This window comes from Rhea pennata, chromosome 1 (genome assembly GCF_028389875.1).
Source record: "Rhea pennata isolate bPtePen1 chromosome 1, bPtePen1.pri, whole genome shotgun sequence".
Taxonomy (NCBI): domain Eukaryota; kingdom Metazoa; phylum Chordata; class Aves; order Rheiformes; family Rheidae; genus Rhea; species Rhea pennata.
In genome coordinates this window covers 29,598,290-29,611,288 of record NC_084663.1, presented here as the reverse complement: position 1 = coordinate 29,611,288, position 12,999 = coordinate 29,598,290, and the positions used below count along the sequence as shown (strand labels likewise).

Below are 12,999 nucleotides of genomic sequence, written 5' to 3'. Positions count from 1 at the left end.
CGTCACGGGCCCGCGCGCCTGAGTCACCCGCTCGCTGCCGCAGCGCTCGGCCATTGGCTGTCGCGAGGGCCCGCCGCTAGGCCCCGCCCCCGCAGCCCGGCCGGCGATAAAAGCCGCGTCGGCGCCTCCTCTGCGCCTTTAGCCCCAGGTGTCTGAGAGGAGAAAGATGCATCGATTCCGCTCGCGGGCCTTCACGGGGATTTCTGCCTTCGCCACCGATTCGTCCTTCGCCTGCTTTCGCCAATCACCCCCGCTGCCTCGGTTCGGGAAGTCAGCCTCGCAGAGACGTTGTAGTAAAAAGCGATCCTGCTCTTCTATCGGCTGATTGTCGCTGATACCCGGGCGGGGGGGAGCGGAGAGACCAAGACCCGGAGAGGGAGCCGAGGGAGCCGAGCCAAGCGCCGCTGCGACCATGCCCAAGTCCAAGAAGCGGGGGAGCAACCACCAGCGCGGAGCCGGTGAGCGCGCGGCTGGCGTCGGCTGGCGGGGCTCCGCGCATGCGCGGCTCGCGGGGCTTGTGGGGCGCGTAGTCGGCGGCTGCGGCGCGCCCCAAGGGCGCCGGCCGAGCGGCCGCGGCGGGGAAACTACTTTTCCCGTGGTGCCTCGCGGCCGCGGCGGGTGGGCCGCCGCCCCGCGCGGCTCCGCGCTGGGGACGTGCGGCGCCGGCCGCGCCTCGTGGGAAGAAGGGCGGGCGGGCGTGGCCGGCGGGCTCCCCGCTGGCGCGGCGGCGCCGGGCCGGAGCCGGGCGCTGGCTGGAGGCCGCCGCCGCTGGCGGGAGCCTGGCTCCGAAACCGCCAGCTCACGCCGGCCGCGCGCATGCGCGGGGCGGGGCGGCGGCAGGGCGCGACCCGCGTCAGTGCGGGCGCGGGGTGGGGGCGGGGGAAGGAGGTGGCGGCGGCGTGACACGTTGCTGCCTGGAGAGGATGCGGTTTTGCTGGGCAGTCTGAATTTTCTCTCTGGGCTATAGTAGCTGTGAGCAGGTTCTGCTGCGCTTATAAACCAATATTTGGAAAGTGAGCAATTCACCAAGTCTTTCTGCAGCTGCAGTTCTAGCCCGTGACTCTCTCGCTTGTCGTTCTTGCTACTTTTTCCCGTTGAAGTTCCCTGCTTGACAGTATTAGAAGCATAAAGGTGGCCATGCCAGGGCTCCGAGGTCCAAGGTTTCTCAGTCGCTGTGCTGGCCACGCTCCTTTGTAACTACAGAAAACACTGAGAGCACCAACAGTGCTTCAAGTGGATGGCCAAAAGCTTCCAAACGTCTGAAGTGTGAATTTAATTTATTGGACCTTACTTAGAAGTTGTAGAAAGGACTTGGACAGCAATCAACTCAGGGTTGATTCTGCCTTGATAGAAGCACTTTGTTGGTTTCGAGCCTTCCTGAAGCTGGTGCCCTGGCTTCTTGAATAATTCAAAATTGACTATATGACACAATTAAAATGAAGAGCAGAATTCTGAGTTCTGTAACAAAATTTGAGAGCCATGGGGAAATACTGTTAAGGCTGTTCTCTTACTTCCTTAGACCCAAATTAAGGGTGAGGATAAGACTGTTATAGAATATAAAGGATACCAGGTCAAAGCTTTCCAATTCTTAATGCAATAACAATAAGGTATAGGAATAAATAGCTATTACTTTTTATTTATATAATACTTATATTTATTCCTGTACCTTATTTGTTTATAGGAAAAGATAAAGGAAAGATGCTCGATGAGCATTAGTGGGGAAAAATGCTGCTGTCATCAAAAAAGACTGAAGTTGCTTAAAAAAAGCTGAGTGTCTTGTTGGCAGTTTGATTGCACAGACTTGACTGTGACTGGTAGCTTTAAAATGAGTGAAACTGAGATCTTTCTACACAACTGTTTTGATTTGATATGCAGAAACATTCAGAAGGCTTACCAAAAGCTTAGGAATCAGAAATGGAGTTTGGAGGCACTGGTTCTTGATCAGGTTGTATAGCAGTGGGAATTGGACTCGACTTGCTGGGTCAATTAAAAGCAAGCAGCCATAGGAACTTTTTTTGACAACAGAAAGAGGTATCTTTTGTTGCCTTCTTGAAAACTGAATGGAACCTTGCACTGTCTTGCAAAACATCGCTGTGCTGAACAATTCACTTGTGTAATGTGCAGCATTTCAGCCACAGCTGTGTTTTGCTATTATAAAAACAAGTTTAGCTTAAAGATGTACGCTGAATTGGCTTTGCTGCTTATGAGACTTGTATTTTAGCTCACTTGATTCTCTGTAGTAGGCCATAAACTGAAAAGGACAATGGAATAGAGTTGGATAATGGAAGTGAGTTGCATGGTATGAAAAAATGAATAAATAATTTACATATATTCTGTGTGTATGTGTGTATACACACACACACACAAACAGAATTTGAAAACCAGGAAATGCATCCCCTCTAATACTTTCTCGTGGGAACATGGGGGAACGTTATGTAAGGAGAGCAGTAGCTTTGCCTAGCATGTCTGCAAGAATCCTTTGCACCTTAGTTTTTCCCCTCACTCTTGCTGTGTGCTCATTCCCCAAATGTTTCTGTGTGGCTGAATCCTACTACTTGCAATGTTCCATGAGCAGCATGTATTTTTTTTTTTTAATTCAGCACTTTGCAGACCAAATTTCTAGGTTATCTAGGCTATGAGTGTTCGGTTACATTCTCTAATTTCTCCAATGGTTAAATTAACATAAAGCTATTTCTAAAGAATTAGAAATTCTGTCTATACTTAGAAAACTAGATGAGTTCCTCCCTACCATCACTGTCACAAAAGATCTTCTAGAATGGAGCCAGGGAGTGCCAGAATGGGTGGGAGTAAAGGAACTAGTAGAGACAGGAAATGGTAATCTGTGCCTGGTCGGGGGAGTGAATTGGGTGAGGGGGGTCTACTTCTGGAATACAACTTTTCTTTTTCTCTGTGAAAATGACCAAACTATTGTATTCATCTCTTCAAGGTGGTCAGCCCAGAAATGTGCAGCCTTTTAGTGATGAAGATGCATCAATTGAAACTATGAGCCACTGCAGTGGTTTCAGTGATCCTGCTAGCTTCACTGAGGATGGTATATTCTTTAACTTTGATCTATTCATGTTTTTGAAGCATAAAATTTAAGTTTAAGCACAGCCTTACAGCTCTGTTTAAATTTCTGTAAGAATCCTCTAGATGATAAATAATGGTATTCTGTTAATCACTATATGACTGTTAATCTAGTATGTATCTTTCTGTATTTGAAGTACCTATGGTAAGAACATGCTTCAGGTTTTATGAGCTTCTCTTAAAGTTAGACTTCTTTAGGTTATTCAGTGCTAACTTGTAGAGACAAAAAGAATTTAAAGATGCATTACAAAATGCTGATTATGATACCACATAGTTGAGGTAATATAACTGCAAAAGAATTTGAGATGGGGTGAGTCGCATCTGCTGGTTTTGAACTAGACTTGTCCTTTGGGAGACTCTCTATGGAAGCAGCAGCCCATCTCCTCTTCTGTCTCTGCAACCTAGGCAGTTGCTAAGTGTCATTCTGTTGTGGAGTGGGGACCTGCAGCCTTTTACTGCCACAGGGGAGGGGGATAAGTGTTGGAAACTTCGCTGAATTCTCGCAGTTCTTAACTGCACTGCTGTTGCAGAGACAGCTATGAAGTGATGTTGGATAGGACCATCTGTTTGGGTAGTACTTACTACATAAACAGTGAGTACTCAAGGCATGGATATTGTGGACTGGATGAAAATACTTTGCTGACTGAATTGGTTGATGCTGTTCTGTATCAAGATTTCTCTAACACCTGGCTAGATTCTGCATTGCTTTGCAGCACATGTAAGAAGTAGATAAAGAAACAGCACATCACTGAGGGTTGTGTTGCCTTTTTTCAATGTATTTTTAAGGGGGTAGTTAATTGTCATAGGCTGAACAACATTCTCTTGCTGTAATACTGAACACTTCTGTTGCTATTGTCTATGATAAGTTACTTTCGTAGATAAATATTGAAAAGCTTTAGTGTTAAATACTAGCCTACATGCTAACAAAATGTATTATATCAGTAGGATTAATTTTTTTCATATGAATTAGGGCCTGAAGTTGACGAAGAAGCAACTCAAGAAGACTTAGAATACAAATTGAAGGGATTTATTGATCTTACATTGGACAAGAGGTACGGTATGTTTTGAGAAAACACATTCAAATGTTTTCTTGCTTCCTCTGATGTAATGAGGGAATTATGTATTGAACTTACCTACATGAAAAGAAACTACAATTTCTGAAATTACAGTTATTTCATGCTGGAGAAACTTGCTTTACTTCTTGATTTGAAATGACCTGCTACCTCCACCAAGTTTTTGGATAAGTGAGAAAAAGGCTTTCCTTTCCTAAGAACTTGAAGGTGAAGTGACTGTTTCTATGCTGGTATGCTGTCATAAGCTTTGCAATGAATAAGCAGGCATATATGTAGGATACAACAACCCTCATTTTTCTATCCTTGAGGGAAGGAGTGTGTTACTCGTCTGATGGGACTAGACAAGGACAGACTACCAGAAAAACAAATGTTGAGCTTTAACTGGAATTGTTTTCAAAAAGGTGTCTTTTTCTTCTAACAGTGCAAAGACAAGACAAGCAGCTCTTGAAAGTCTGAAAAATGCTTTTTCTTCCAAAATATTATATGAATTTATCATGGAAAGGAGAATGACACTAACTGATAGCATTGAGCGCTGTATAAAAAAAGGTAATTAACATGCTTGCTTTTCTAGAATAATAATCTCTGTGAAATGGCTTAATGTTTAAGAGGAATTAAGGCTGTGAAGCTTCCTTAGTGCTTTGTAGAGCATGTAATAAATTATTTAGCAACTCTTCTTTTTTGAATTTAGATGTCATACTTTAACTGACCTAGAAAATTAACTGAAATTATCCTGTCTATACTTTCTCTTAACTTGTAATAAAAATGAGGGAAGGTGTATTGCTGAATTTCCATTTTCAAGTTTTCGAACTTGTAGCTTTAAAGTTTGAAGGAATGCACAAGATTGGTCATTCATTGTAGTATGTTAACATCAGGGGGCAGGTTTAGCTTGGTTGGTTAGAGCGTGGTGCTGCTAATGCCAAGGTTGTGGGTTCAGTCCCCGTACGGGGCTATGCTGAGGGTTGGACTGGATGATCTCCAGAGGTCCCTTCCAACCTTACCATTCTATGCTTCTATGATCTAGGTAAGAGTGATGAACAGTGTGCAGCTGCAGGACTGGCATGTCTTCTGTGTGTGCAGCTGGGGTCAGGAATTGAAAGTGAAGAGATATTTAAGACTCTTGGACCAGTTCTGAAGAAGATTGTTTGTGATGGAACAGCCAGTATCCAAGCCAGGCAGGCTGTAAGTGTGTGCGGGGTGTGTGTGTGTTATTTTTTTGATCTGTTCTGCTTGCCAAGAAGGGACAAAGAGCAATTTTCGGCCATCTCACTGTTGTGTAATACAGAACTAAAGGTTGCTACATTAGTGTAAACTAACACTATTAGTTTAACTTCCCAGTAAGCCATAGCAGTTATCACTGGTTTGAAAAGCTTTATACGAAACGTAAAGTTTGAATGTCATTCTCACCTTCAACCTGGGAAGTTCAGTCAAGAGCTATTAAATCTATTTTTGTAAAGGCTTTGACTCTCATGATACTGCAGTCTCCTTACCCCAGTTCTGAGGGCCATGGGACAGCTTTACAGGCTGTTGGTGGTTCTTTCATGGTACATTTAAATTTGTTTTTGGGTGACACTGTTGAAGTTCTGTAGAAAAGCATAATATTTTCACACTGACTGATGTGACTTTCAGTTTAAGCTATAACTTCTGTAACAGTAGCATATTATAGAAATGAATTTGCATACATTAATATTAAATATAATTAAATTTCATATAGTCAGTCTAGAATTACATGCTTCAAATGCTTAGAGTAATAATGTTTTACCTAGTCATTTCAGCCATACATCAGTAGTATGGCTAAAATTTTTGTTATACATCTACAAAAAGCATTGACTATACATTTATACAGCAGTATATACTGAAGTGTTGACTGAAGCCAATTCAAAGTTTTTGAAGAGTTTTGTTCAGAATTTTTGAATTTGATTAATACCCCTTCCCTCACATTTACCCATATGTGGCTACTCTTCCTATTGTATTCCAGCTGTTACAACAGATATTACTAGCTGTAACAGGAAGTCATTAGTTGAACAGTGATTGCTTCTTAGTTTGTCATGGCATGCTTAAGTGTAGTTTGGCTTGTTATGTGGTTAGCATGAATGTCACTTCCAACAGCCAAAAAACATTGGAAACAGACTACAGGGGAGTAGGGAAGGAACATGTAGGACCTTGCAGTAAAAGCTGGAAAGTTCCAAGAAAGACTGTTGAAGTCAGTGGTTTTAATGCCATTTAATTTGTAATCCTGGGAGCAGAGAGGGAGAAATTTCCCACAGCTGTGGATAAGTATCAGTTGTGTGTTGTTGTTTATCAGCATAGTTTCTGCTAGTGTTTTCTAGTGGTATTTAAAATAATTACATGAAAATAATTCTACATGTGGCTTTTTGGAAGGGGTTTTAAAGTTGAATTCAATAATATTGCATGAAAACTTCCTGAGAGTTGCCTGTGTAATGAAATTATCCTGAGAGTAGACAGAAAGTGGAAGGTAACTATTATGAAGTTGCTGCATTAAATGGTGATTGAATAATTTAATTCTGCTGAGGTCTTAATCTCAGGTCCCAATTACTGTAAAATTTTACAGCTGTAAAATATCAAAGGTTCAAGCTTAGGAATTTTGTCAACATAATTTTTAATATCAAATACTGACATTCTTTTCTTCTGTGCCTAGTGTGCAACCTGCTTAGGGATTTGCTGTTTCATTGTCACTGATGACATTACGGTAAGGATAACATACATATTTTCCATACTGTTGATTAAATATAAAAGTCTTCAGCCATGCCCATGATCTTGGATTTTTCATGTTCAGGAACTGTACTGTACTATGGAATGCCTTGAAAACATCTTCACAAAAGCTTATCAGCGAGACAGAGACACTAATGGTGTATCAAGTACACATAATACTGTTCTTCACATCAGTGCTCTCTTAGCATGGACGCTGTTGCTGACCATTTGTCCAATGAATGAAGTGAAGAAGAAAATAGAAATGTGAGTAGCTTTCTGGAAAGTAAATGTAGTATGTGGGTATGTGGTTTTGTGTTCTGCTTTTTTTTAATTCAGTGAAGTAGCATCAAAATTTATGTTAATGAAATGTGGCTAACTCTTTCAGGCACTTATATAAGCTTCCAAGTCTGCTGTCTTGCGATGATGTCAACATGAGAATTGCTGCTGGAGAAACACTAGCTCTTTTGTTTGAACTGGCACGTGAAACAGATGCTGTAAGTATAAGTCAGCAGTTAAATTTTCTTGCCTTGGGATGATTACGAGATAAACTTGTTAACCTGTGTTATATAGCATCCCTGATCCCAAGAAGTGATGGATAATTTGCTGGGTAGGGAGACTGCTTCAGTTTAATTGGGCATGACAACATTTCAGTGTCTTAATATTTTCATATTAGCTTAAATGGTATGAAACATGGCCAACCTAATAAATCATCAAATGATGCTTCAGAGCGCACTAAAAATGTAGAGTGTGAGCTGTAATGTCTAAATCCAACACCAGCTTTTTTTAAAAAACATATTTTTAAGAGATGTTCAAGATAAAACACTTATAGTTGGCAGGTTCATTAGGTACTTTAGTTTTCCACAGACAAATTTCAATCATTGCCAGTCTACATGGTGGTCTTCTCACAACTAATACTTACCCTTGAGTAGAAACCATGATGACTTTTAGCACTGTCTTTTCAGTATCTTTATTTGGGTATGTCTAGCAGGATTGCCTAAGTAATATTGCATGACTATTAGAGTCGGTTGTAATTTAAGAGGAGGGAGTTTTAAAGGGAGTTGATACATGTACAAATACGAATCTTGCTATGTCGAGTGAGATTTATTAGGGTTTGCCTTTGAGTCAGGTTAGATTTTAAAAGAGCTGCTTGATACTTCCTCATACACAGCCAAACTTGACTTTATATTCTTTATTGTGCCTTACTAATTTTTGAACTGTTTTCTTGACAGCACTGAAGAAAGTAGTCGCCACTTAACCATGACACAGTTTTGAGAGAGCTGCCTGGATGGCTCATAGCTTGATCAAGGCTGTTGTGCTTTGCCAGAACACTGTCCAAAATGAAAGGATAACTCCACCTGAGTCAGGATACACAACATGCTAACACTGCATAATTTGAAACAATATACTGAGACTTCTGTTTAATTTTAGCAGTAAGGATTTGAATCTTGGCTATGGAAGCCAACTTTGAAAGAAAGGAAAATGATCCCAGAACTTGATCCTTCATTTGGTCAAACTGACAAGTGACTAAAAACTTAAAATGTATTAAAGAATGAAGCTATGGTTACTCAGAACTCCAGCTACACTAATTCTGTTTAACCATCACTGTGAAGTAGAAAAATATTTACTTTGCCTCTGAACAGTGTATTTCAAAAAGCATGCAGTAAACTCAATTTAGTCAGTAAATGTTCAGCTAAGGTGCTTTTTTATGTAAATGGCTTACTATTTTAGGTAAACAATCACTGAATTAGTAAATGAAGGAGAGAAAGTATTGCCTGTTAAACATTTCTGCGCTAAATTTTACTTGATCTTCTGTAAAACATGCTTTTAAAACAAACGCTTTCTAATTTACCACATGGTGCCTTACAAGTATCTCCAACGCCATGAATTCTATGCTAATAACCAGCTTGTTCCCTCAAAGTGCTTCTCAGCTTGTTGACAGGACTGACAGCAAGGTTCAACAGATCAGTTAGGCAGTTTGAGCCCCTTGGAATTATGGAGCAGAGCAGACTAACAGGTATATATGCACACTGAAGGAACTCCACTGTGTTTCATATGGCTCTTACTACCAGTGTAGAGGTGATAGTATCCATCTTGGGTAAATGGATCCTGTGACTTTATTCTCACTGATTCAAGTTAGAACTACAGAAAGTCACTCACCCTATCTCTTTAAATAACAAAAAGAAAGATCACTAAGCTGTAGAGGTCTATATGCACAGAATTTGAAGAGACCAGTTTTGCCCCTTGCAGGGTAGGATGTTAAGTCCAGAAACTGAAAACTGTTCTTTTTTGGACTAGGATTTCTTCTATGAAGATATGGAACTTCTAACAGAGAAACTAAAAGCTCTAGCTACTGATGGAAACAAACACCGAGCCAAAGTAGATAAAAGAAAGCAGCGTTCAGTCTTCAGAGATGTTTTACGAGCTGTTGAGGTGATTCTCATGTCTGTCTGTGACTACATCAATTGTAATATGTAGCATACAAATGTATGAAAATCTCTTATATAGAACTACTGTTTCTTAACAGTTAAGGCAGCAGAATTAAAAATCTACTTTAAAGAAATGAGACTTCAAATTATTCTGGTCACTCATGCTGCTTTTACTTTAAATATAACTGCAGTTCTTGAATAATGAAGAAGTCAATCTTGATTTTACTCTAGTCCAAGCTTGACTTTCACATTGAAAAATACTTTTTCTTCTCCCCCCCCCCCAAAAAAAAAAGCCTAAACATTACAGTATAAATAGTAAACTCTTTTAACCCATATGCAGGCTTATTTTGTTCAAGGCTTTATGTGACATCCAGATTAGCTTTCTGAATTTTCTGAAAAGGCTTACTTGTAAAAACTTCCACTGAACTGTTGTGGAAAACAAAAAGCAACTTGATAGTATCTTGTGAATAGTGAGATATGTTTCCAAATTGCAGCTCTTACCAGGGCTGAAGAACTGTGTGTGTTCCCCTTTCTCGCTGTCCTAATGCTTATACAGTAATCTTGTTAATCTGGATGTGGAGTACAACATACCAATTAAAAAAAAAAAAAAGTACTTTAAAAGATTTGGATGACGGCATCATTCTATCTAGCAAAGGCATTATTTTAAATTGTATGTATTGCTTTAATTTTGGACAGGAACGTGACTTTCCTACAGAGACAGTTAAATTTGGGCCTGAGCGCATGTATATTGACTGCTGGGTTAAAAAGCAAACCTATGATACCTTCAAGGAGATTCTGGGGTCAGGGATGCAATACCATTTGCAGGTGAGATGCTGTTTGAAACATGCTATTTGTTACATACTCAGACTATCTTAACAAGAGTCTTCCCTGTTTAGTCTCTTGGTAATAATTAGGACTATGAAATGTGAAATCATTAGTGGAACTTAAATAATAATTTTTGCATTAGTAGCATTAAACATGGTACCAAAATAAGTTTGTTTCAGAACACTTTCATAACCTGAGTTTGACTCAAGTCAGCTTTGTACTTGGTGGGGGGGAGTGAAGAAGGAGAGCTGGAAGAACTGTTCTGGTGAGCTGGCTCCAAGTTGTAGCTTGTGTGTACTGGGTTAGCAGGTAGTGGAGTTAGCCAAGAAATGAAAACCTGAAGTTGAATCGCTCCTTAACTTCAGCTTTTTTTCCTGAGTTGTCATTCTTTCCAAGCAGAATGCATTAGTCATCTGGCCACTATAAAGCTGGATGTGCTCCACCCTTCCTGTTCAAGCTTGTAAGAAGGAATGAAAAGACTGAGTCAAAAGTAATGAGCATGATTGCAGCCCAGTGATGACAGTATTTGAGAAGGGTGTGAATAAGTCTTCATCTCTGCTTTGGGAACTCTTGTTCACTAGTCATCTGGTTAAATATGTATTGGAAGTGGGACTGTAGCCTAGGAATATGTGTTCCCATAATACTGTAATAATCACTGAATAAAACCTTCAGTCTAGTGTGAATTTTGTTCTCATGTGACTAAGGGGAGCCTAGGCATGTAACATCTTTTTCAAATACTGCTTTAGAACCAGTTGTTAGTGTGTTGTGAAACCATATGGATCTGGGTCCAACTGCCTGATCTTGTTAAAAGGATGGAACAAAACAGTAACAGAACAGTGTCTTACTTGCTGGCGCAAACAAAATAAATGGGATGGCTGTCTTTTTCTTTGAGGGGGCAGTTCTTAGCCTTATTCTGTTTCAAAGATGACACTTTTCCTTGATTAATAACAAATTATACTGCAAGTCATGTCAAACTGCCACTAATTACTTTCAAATATCAAGAAGCATTCGATAGTTAGTAGTCATCTCTAGAGGCTAATAAAAATGGAATTTTTTGTTTGTTTTGTTTCGTTTGTTACTCAGTCGAATGATTTTCTTCGGAATGTGTTTGAGCTTGGTCCGCCAGTAATGCTAGATGCTGCAACCCTTAAAACAATGAAGATATCCCGTTTTGAAAGGGTAGGTAACTGCACCTCACTATATTTTGTTCACTTGATAGACTAATATGTTTCTCCTGAATTAAATAGCATTCAAGGCATGTGTTTCCGAAGCTGTCATCCTTAAGCTTGTCATCTTAATTCTGACATTTTAATGCCCTGTATTGCCCTGAATGAAACCGAACCTGACTTGTACTGTGTCTTTATCAGCTCCTATTTCTTGTTGTTCCACTAGGCACCTTTCTGTTACTGCTTCTAGGGAGTCTCAGGGTTGACTTAATTGCTGACAGGTATCCAATTCCTGCTCCATATATGTGAAGTTTGGTCTCTTGTGAGAGACACAGATTTTTTTTTTTGGGGGGGGGGGGGGAGGTGGAGATGTACAGGAGACTGTAGTGACAAGTCTTTACAAAGACAGTGTCCAGAATTCTGCAGTGTAGAGCACATACCAGAATGCCTTTGTTCTGTTGGTTGTGAATGTAGTAATCTCATGTGCATAGTGACAGTGTGCACAGAACCATCTGACTCCTCCAAATCTTTTTGCAGTCAAGACCTTTGTAGAGTTTAAAACAGCTGTAGGAAGACAGATACCTTGTAAGTGGACAGACTGCGTAGTTTACAGTCCCAGTGAATTTGAGTGCCCTAAGGAAGAGAATGCATGAACTGTAGAATTGTGCTTAATTTACATTGTGTCTGTATGATGCTTACAGAATTTAGAATTGTTTAAACTTCCTTTATATGGATGCAACTTAAAATCTATCCTTTTTGGTCTAAGTTTATATTGTAAACCGTACAAGGTCTACTGAGTTACATAAAAATGTTTAGCTATTTCTGAGATACAAAAGAAATCTGGGACATAAGCCTTTTGAACATCTGTGAGATTAATTTCTGTTTTTATTTTGTAGCACTTGTACAACTCTGCAGCATTCAAGGCTCGGACAAAGGCTAGAAGTAAATGTCGTGATAAAAGAGCAGATGTGGGTGAATTTTTCTAGATCTCCTTTTTTATGGCATTCAATTTTAAGACTTGTATAATTTAAATATATTTAATTTTTAAATGACTGTCTAACTTTTTGTAGTCACAGCTTGCACCTGTACACTGGGATGATGTATAATATCTGTAAATATAATGCATGTTGTTGCTTAGCTACACATATATTGTATATAGATTGATAGTAAGATTGGGTGCAGGGGTGAATTGTAATACTTAAATGCAACTCACTCAACTTGAATATATTGTAACTCAGCTGTTAAATGGTGTGGATAAATGTATTGAATTGCCATGTGCTGATTTGATTCCTTAATTTGTATTAAGGAAAATTAATTTGAAGTGTTTTTTGGTAGGAATGTGTTAATATGGAATGGAACTTGTTCATGTGAAATTATTTTAGTAACTTTTTTAACTCTTAACTGGCAGATGGATGAAGAAAATTCTGCAAAGTATGACTTTATACTGAATGGGACTATGAAGTTCAATTAACTTCGCTTATAGTGAAGCAGTAAATGACAAAACTTGCCTCAATGTGAGATAAAACCGAGATTCATGTGTTCTGAAACTGGTATTAAAATTTTGGAATAAAGATTTTTCTCACAGTTTTCTATCTGTCTAATTACTACCTGAGCTGGAATGCTAGAAAAACCTAAGGGTTAAATTTATCTCATGCAAAACTACGCTTATTTGCCCAGTCAGATACACCTTTGAGTTGCTATCAATTCTTTAGC

At 39.8% G+C, this 12,999-nt stretch overlaps 1 protein-coding gene across 2 annotated transcripts; it reads left to right on the top strand.

Annotated features, from left to right (window-relative positions):
* The first annotated feature begins 321 nt into the window (after positions 1-321).
* On the top strand, positions 322-12,870 carry IFRD1 (interferon related developmental regulator 1). Of its 2 annotated transcripts, XM_062583593.1 has the most exons (13): positions 322-458; positions 2,948-3,052; positions 4,058-4,139; positions 4,582-4,706; positions 5,182-5,339; positions 6,817-6,867; positions 6,955-7,133; positions 7,255-7,363; positions 9,165-9,299; positions 9,992-10,120; positions 11,204-11,299; positions 12,183-12,254; positions 12,695-12,870. In XM_062583593.1, exons 1-13 carry the CDS (start codon positions 413-415, stop codon positions 12,755-12,757), a joined length of 1,350 nt encoding a protein of 449 aa, XP_062439577.1. In that variant the 5' UTR covers positions 322-412; the 3' UTR covers positions 12,758-12,870. The 2 variants fall into 2 exon arrangements, with proteins under 2 accessions (XP_062439577.1, XP_062439586.1); XM_062583602.1 differs by having other exon boundaries at positions 12,183-12,870.
* Positions 12,871-12,999: the final 129 nt, after the last annotated feature.